This window comes from Boleophthalmus pectinirostris, unplaced genomic scaffold (genome assembly GCF_026225935.1).
Source record: "Boleophthalmus pectinirostris isolate CB_2022bp ecotype Guang Dong unplaced genomic scaffold, ASM2622593v1 HiC_scaffold_5, whole genome shotgun sequence".
In the NCBI taxonomy this organism is placed as follows: Eukaryota; Metazoa; Chordata; class Actinopteri; order Gobiiformes; family Gobiidae; genus Boleophthalmus; species Boleophthalmus pectinirostris.
Genome location: NW_026571404.1, coordinates 37,457,090 through 37,464,524, shown reverse-complemented (window position 1 = coordinate 37,464,524; position 7,435 = coordinate 37,457,090). Strand labels below are relative to the sequence as shown.

General features: G+C 41.5%; 1 protein-coding gene across 1 annotated transcript; it reads right to left on the bottom strand.

Annotated features, from left to right (window-relative positions):
- Nucleotides 1-997: 997 nt before the first annotated feature.
- Nucleotides 998-4,978, bottom strand: LOC129411511 (SUN domain-containing protein 1-like). The gene is made up of 6 exons (XM_055162460.1): nucleotides 4,960-4,978; nucleotides 4,258-4,345; nucleotides 3,676-3,893; nucleotides 3,368-3,595; nucleotides 2,798-3,075; nucleotides 998-2,448 (listed from the first exon to the last, which is right to left on the bottom strand). The coding sequence occupies exons 1-6, from the start codon at nucleotides 4,976-4,978 to the stop codon at nucleotides 2,203-2,205; spliced, it is 1,077 nt and encodes a 358-aa protein (XP_055018435.1). The 3' UTR covers nucleotides 998-2,202.
- Nucleotides 4,979-7,435: the final 2,457 nt, after the last annotated feature.

The window sequence follows — 7,435 nt, the reverse complement described above, 5'->3', positions numbered from 1 at the left end:
TTTGCATTTTGTTGCATAGTTTTAGCAAATTCTTAACGAGGTTGTCTAGTAGCTTTGTGGAGTGTCACATCTGCTGGAGCTGGACGCTGCCCACCTGTTCCCTGGACCTAGGCCGGACTGGGTGGTGCAGATGGAGGACTACCTAGAGGAGCGCAAGAAGGACTGGAAGGACAGGACAAGGTCAAGTGAGCCACAGAGGCCGTTTACTCCTCCCCATAGACAATCAAAGGTCTCACAGTAATATCGTGGACTGTCACTATATATCGAATCATAAGCTTCTCTGATTAAATGCATGGCTTTGTTGCAGGAACAGTTAAAATAAACAGAGGAAACAACATAGACCATGATCCTTTGTTCAGTTTCAGAGCAGACAGTATGAAGTATGACATGTTAGAAAGAAAGCGAGCAAAGGATCATGGTCTGTGTAGTTCCCTCTGTTTTTAGGTAAATTGCTGCACTATAACAATTCATTTAAGCAGAGAGATTTGTAATTCGATATATATTGTGATGGCCCAAGGTATTATTGTGAGACTTTTGACGATACGATATCACGATGTTTGAGTTATTGTTACATCACTATAAAATGGATGTCGTGAGAGCAGGCTACATACAGTTCCTTTAACATACGCATTTGTCTCATAGTTAGAAGTACAAGTTGTTTATTTAGTTGGTTTATTTGTGAAAGACGACTTTAAATACTACTTTGCAATTGCTGCACTTGCTTTGTGTGAAATAGTGGACACTGTTGGATCCTGTCTGTATGCAGAGGTGTGGATCTTGAACTCAGAGACTTGACTTATTACCTGGTCCCAGAAGGGCTGACCAGGTTTTTTATTCACCCTGTGTGTCTGTATGTGTCTGTCCACGCGCGATAATTCCGCCATTTATGGACCGATTGTCACCAAATTTGGTACATGGGTCAAGCCCCCGTGCCCGATGCCGCAAAAAAAAAAAAACGTTTGGTGACAATCTGAGGTCATTTGAGGTCACACCGGTCAGTTGAAAGGTCATGCCATTATGAAGGTTCAGCAATTTCAGCAATTTCTGAACCATCTGCGGCCTAAAATATTCACCCAGTCATCACACAAGTTGGCACACACATAACCGGAGTACACTGGATGTGTACCCGGTTCTATTATGTCTAAATGTTCTATTATCCTCAATCAAAATAATGGTTGACTTTTAAATACTTGTTATCAAGATTCTGTATGTGTAACAGACATAGAATCAGTGCAGTTTACTTTGGCCTTCATGTAAATCTGTGAGTGCACTAGAGTTCTTTGACAATATTTTTTACTTAACAGAGAAACTAAGACAAACAATATTTAATTTAATGGTTTTTATTTTCCAATTTTCAGATGCGGTAGTTCCAGTCTTCAGGTTTATCTTTCCCTTTTCCGTAGTCTATAGTATACAAGTCTATACCAGATCTAAACCTGGTCTAAAACTGACCCATTAACCTCCAGAGCGACAGTGGAGAGGAAAAACTCCCTTTGAGGAAGAAACCTCTGGCAGATCCAGGCCACAGGAGGGCGCCTCTGCCTCAGCGTGATTGGGTCAGGGCTACAAGAACTAAACCATGTCTAAACCAAGGACTAAACTAGGTCTAAACGAAGACTAAACCAGGTCTGAACCAGGTCTAACACCAGATCCAAACCTGGTCTATAGGCTGCTGGAACTAAACCACATCAAATCCAATCTCAGATTAACTGATCCAACGTTGGCCTCCTGTGCGTCTCCTGGGGGGTGAAAGGTCACCATCATGGTTGCTGTGGAAGACTCAGGGGAGAGGATAGACAGAACAGCCCTCATATACACGTGGGTTTAACCGGAGCCTACTGTTCTTTTGACAAATTTGGAAACATTTACACTCATATCTACTGAGATATAAACTTCAGTAGACAGTGTAAGTTACACTATTCCTGTTGGAGATTTAGCCGTACGACGCTACAGTAACAGTGGCACCAAAAACCCCTGTGTATTTCTTTGGTTCATCTGTCGTTACTGTCGTCCTTTAAACCTCAAATTGCCCAAGAAATGTCATTTAGACAAACTTCCAATTTCTTTCTACAGATTCCAACTGGTCGGGAGGAAGTTTCAATACTCATCATGCTGATTTTGAGACAAACAGTGGATCTCCTGACCTCTTTCCACAAAGCCAACCGGTCCACTCTGTTCAAGATCAGTTCTGATAAAGTATTATCAATGACACTGTCCTTGTTGAGGGGGCGTGACTTGGCCGACAGGGGGCGCAGGTGTTCCGTGCACCTTAAAATTGTACAGACAGGTGTATTCCGTGTTGCCCCAGTTGGACTCCACCTGCAGTCGTACATGTTTAAAAGATACACCTTTCCGTCCTGAAATCGCAAACGTTTGGAAACCCGGTTCCCCCGTGTCGTAGAAAAATCGTCCGAGTAGTTGCTCCGTTCCATCCAACGTCATCTTCCCCTAAAAAAAGAAGAAAATCAGATGTTTAGTTTAATGTGTGGATTAAATAAGGACATCAGGACTTAAACAGATTTAAGGTTCAAGATAAAATTGATCTTAAACAATTTGGAATGAAGGAACTGAAACAGGAGGACCAAATGAAGTTCAACTAATATTAACTAGGATACAAAAACAGTTAACCCTGGAGTTTCGATCAGTCAGTTTTCAGTTTCAGTCATATTTTGGTCTTTTTTTCAATTCTTCTGGACGTGTTTAGAAATACAGTATCCATCTATCTACTTCCACTTTTCCAAATTACAAATACCAGCTTCAATAAAACAAAATAAATAGAACAGAACCCATGACTTACGTAGACAGCGAAGTGCTTGGGTGCCGATGTGGTCTCCCCGGTTGGCGATTGGGTCTTGGTGATGTGCCCCAGTGTCACGTGGGTAATTTGGATGTTCTGGGCCAGTTGGATGTGAAGGTGTCCTTTGTCTCCAGCGAAGGGCCAGCAGTAGCCGGGGATCAGGGGGGAATCAGGGCGCAGCACAAAGAGATGTTTGGAGCACAACAGCCACTGGATCATCTCCAATACACCGTGTCGAAAGTAGGTGGGGCTAGAGCGAGATCGGAGAACTGTGGCCTCTGTGGGGAAAATGAGACAAAGATCCATTTTTGGATTTAGTCAGCGAGTCAAACCATTTCTTCTACTGTACACTGAGACTTTTAAAATACATTTGAAGTCACCACATTTTTCACTTCATGAAATATACTTGCATGTATTTATTTTTGTTGTGTAGTTTCTTAAAGGACAAGGTTTATGTTTGTGTTCATTTGTTTATAAAATGTACTATAGAAATCAAATGGATGAAACAGAGCCAGTAGCCGTCAGGTGTAGTGTAATTAAAGACATGTTTGTAAGAGGTTTGATACTTACGCTGTGACAGAAGAGCGTAGTTTACCATCAGTGGAGCATCTCCTGCTGCTAGTACTGCTCTGTGCCCTCTTAGTGCACCTCCTACACCTCCTACACCTCCTACACCTCCTACACGTCCTACATCTCCTGCTGCTAGTACTGCTCTGTCCCCTCCTAGTGCACCTCCTGCACCTCCTGCATCTCCTGCACCTCCTGCACCTCCTGCATCTCCTACATCTAGCTGGTACACTGAAAACAAGAAAAACATGGGTTACACGCTTTTCAAGTTGAATTATTTAAATGAAAAGTATTTTGGACATGTTACTTACCATCTTCCTGCAGTGTATAAATAAACAAGATGGCTCCAAGCAGGGCGAACAACACCATGACCAAAACCTCAAACTGCGTGGGCAGGTAGTTGGGCTTTGGCTGTTTGGTTGAATTAGTTCGAGAAGGCAGTGGCAGTGGCAGTGGCAGTGGCAGTGGCAGTGGCACAAAGTGATGCTTTTCATCATCACGCTGTCTCTGCCTTCGTCGCTTGAAGACTCTGCAAACAAGAAAACATTTGGAATGAGTCATTTTGTAGAAATGTAAAAGTAAAAGTAGAGTTCAGTGTCATTTGGGATTCTAGGGACTGAGTTACTTAAGTAAAAGTACAGTTACTTAGTTAAAGCTGTACTCAGTCACAAGTCCAAGTGTAGTACAGTCCAGTATGAGCTTAAAGATCCTATATTACACAAAACTGACTCTTGTGAGCTTTTAGTCACAATTATCCCCCAAAATCTACTTAACTACAGAAACATTAGTATTTTACTTTTCACCGCTGGTCCCAGTGTGGTCCCATTGTTACCACAGCCCTGTACTCTGCTATTGAAATGAAGCTCTTTTTATATCACAGAACTCAAACTTACTTGAAGAGTCTTTCCTTGTAGCTGATGACGGATTTGTCCTGTGGTCCATAATAACCCTTTTCCTGAAGACGGACACTGCGCCTTAATTCTGGACAAAAATCACAAAAGTACAAATAATCAGTTAATCAAATGTCCTAACATGCATCAAGGCTTGCACAAGATCTCACAGTCGGATCGAAATCACAATTTGAGTTGGTGCAATTATTTAGTCATTTCGACTTTTACAAACATATCCTGAAATGTTCCTGTGTGTCACATGTCCTCTTTGTGTCTCTACAGGGTCTTATTCTGTGTAAAAGCTGCTCACACTGTAGTTAAGAGCTCTACAAACATGTTCTGAAATCCATGGGCTCTTTGTATTAGTTTGTCAGTTCAGATCTCTCCCATGTGAATGTGCCTGGATTTGTTTCTATGTTCACACAGAACAGAATCCTACTTTTTAAACATATATTGCAAATCTGATCACAGTTGCAGTACTTTCTGTACAGCGTACATACAACACAATGCAAAGTGACTGCATTTTGGTTGAGACGCAAAACATATTGTAACTTTTCAAACTTGAAATTTCAATGTACTGACCAGAAAAATGTGTATTGTGTGAAATTAAATCTGTAGTTCACCAAAAAACATCAAATCTGGAACAAAACCAGTGTTGCATTTCAACGTTTTCCACACAGAGTTGAGATCCTGGCTTGAACTTACCTGGGGTTGAACGTTCCATTTCTGTCGTGTTTTTTTCTCTCGTAGAACTAAAACTGAAAGTGTTGTTGGAAGAATTTGTCGAAATCTCCTGCTTCTCACTCTCTGGAAACAAACACGTCTTACTTGTACGAAAACCTGTACAGAAGTGAGGGGCTTTGTAGTCTATTATCTGTGATGTCATAAAGTGAGATGACATCGTCATGGCAACCGGAACTATGGCAGCTGAGCCGCCAGAATTTGAAAAACAACACAAGAATAAGTTCTATATGGAATTGTACAGATTAAAACACAGACTGTGTGCATTGGTAATTGTAATATTGGTGTGTTAATGTAATGTTTGTAATAATGTTACTGTTTATTCATATTTCAGTTAACGCTCTTCATACAGTGTATTTCCTAAACAAAACAAAATTTACATAAAAATAGTCATAAAATATGAATAAATTGGAAATTATGAATCAAGTCAAAATGTGTGTTTAAAAGTTGAATAAATTGTAAAATGAACCCCAAAAGTGCAGAAATATTACTTCCTATTTGTATTTTCAAAGACTACATTACCATATGATGTTATTTTTATTTTGAGCTCCGTAGACATACACCTTGTATTCTAAGGCTGTGTTCAGTCTGCAGCCTGAAGTGACCCAAATCCCATTTTTTCGCCGCTATGCTCCTGTTTCTGATCTTTTAATGACAATCTGAATGACACAGATCCGATTTTTTCAAATGCGACCCAGGGCGTTTGAATATGTGCTCCTAAAACCGATACATATCTGATCTTCCGACATGCGACTTCAGACTGAACCAGGTTGGATGAATGTGACCTGGCCGGCTGTTGTGAACGGGGCTTTAGACTTGTTCTGGTACAGCTCAAGATCATTCTAAAGCTATTCAGGAAAGATTCAGTCCTGTCAATGTGACTTTCTTAGTATCTCATTTCGATTTAGTGGCGATTAATATCAGATTTTCTACACTTTTTAATCCTACTCTCTACACTATACACTTTAATGAACACAGATAAACAAAAACATATATTAAGATGGATTTTGTTTTTGTTTCTTTCAGGTTTCGGGGATGCTGAGTCTGTCTGCAAGAGAAAAACTCCCTCATTCTCAGCCCCAGATCGACCACCACCTCCGACTATTGCTACGTTCAGACTGCAGGGCTTAATGCTCAATTCCGATTTTTTTGTGAAATCCGATGTTTTTGTGAGGTCGTTCACATTTCTAATTAAATGTGACTTGTATGTGACTCCAGTGTGAACATTAAACAACCCGAAAGTGTCCCGCATGTGCACTGGAGACACGATGACGTCAACCTCAGTGAGCGTGCTCTGTGTTTACGGAAGTTGTCCAAACATGGACGCAGCATTGAGCACCTGGAGATTTTAAAGTTCCTCTCGTACCGGAGCCAGAACATGAACAACTTACTGTTTTAAGGAGATTGAAAAGGAGAAGGACGAGGTTTTTGGCCGTGGTGTTTTGTGGGACAGCAGCAGCGACGTCCGTTGAAAGAAATGTGTGGATGTGGAGACGGAGCCAAGAGTGGTGAGTGGTGATGTGCTTCACTTCAGTGACACGGAGTTCATTAACAATTTTTGCCTACTTCAGAGCAGAATAGTGATGTTTGTCGCTTGTTGATAAAGTGTAGGTCGGATGGATGAGCTTTGGTCGTTCAGACTGAAGTCGCATGTCAAAAGATCAGATATGCATCGGTTTCAGGAGCACATATCCAAGTGTCCTGGGTCACATTTGAAAAAATCAGATCTGTGTGGTTCAGACTGTCATTAAAAGATCAGATACAGGAACATAGGGGCCAAAAAAATCGGATTTGAGTCACTTCAGGCTGCAGTCTGAACGCAGCCTAACAGAATATCTTTCCAACTAAACCTGACGAATCGCATTTTGAATTGTGTCTTTTTGAAGCCAAACACATCTCCACAAAAGGTCTTCTATGTATAGTTTATGAAAGAGTGACTGAAAACCTCCCTGTTCATGACAAATTCCTAATGAAGGTAAGATGGGAACCGGAGAAAAATTGCAAACTAACTGGACCTATGAACTATTATACTACTGCACTTTTTTCACAAATAAACCACACCGGACTTTAAAGGAAACCCAACAGTGTGATGGGTGAGTGGTTTTGTTTGTTTGTGGCGTTCACTGTGACTCTGGGCTTTGTTCAGTTGTGGCGTGTAGGGAGGGTGCTGCCTGGGACCAACGGATTGTCGGCGTGTTCGCAGTGACTCAGTTGTTCAGTTGTGTCTGGAAGTGGCACATTGCACTCACTTTTTCAGTTCATTCCTCCGTTCCGTTCTTCGTTCGCGTGGAGTGATGAGTGTGTCTGTTTGTCTCTGTGCGTGTTTGTGTGCATTGTGGGTGGTGCGGCTTTGTAGTTTACTGAAGTTGTGCTGGGACACCCGAGTGGATTTGCGTATAGGGCGCTCTGGATTGCGGGTTAAGAGGCTTAAGAGCGTGCC

Coding starts and splice junctions, on each gene's coding strand:
- LOC129411511 (XM_055162460.1), bottom strand. Junction 3,894..4,257: donor TACAAGGAAAGACTCTTCAA/GTAAGTTTGAGT, acceptor TCTTGTTTGCAG/AGTCTTCAAGCGACGAAGGC. Junction 2,449..2,797: donor CCAAGCACTTCGCTGTCTAC/GTAAGTCATGGG, acceptor TTCTTTTTTTAG/GGGAAGATGACGTTGGATGG.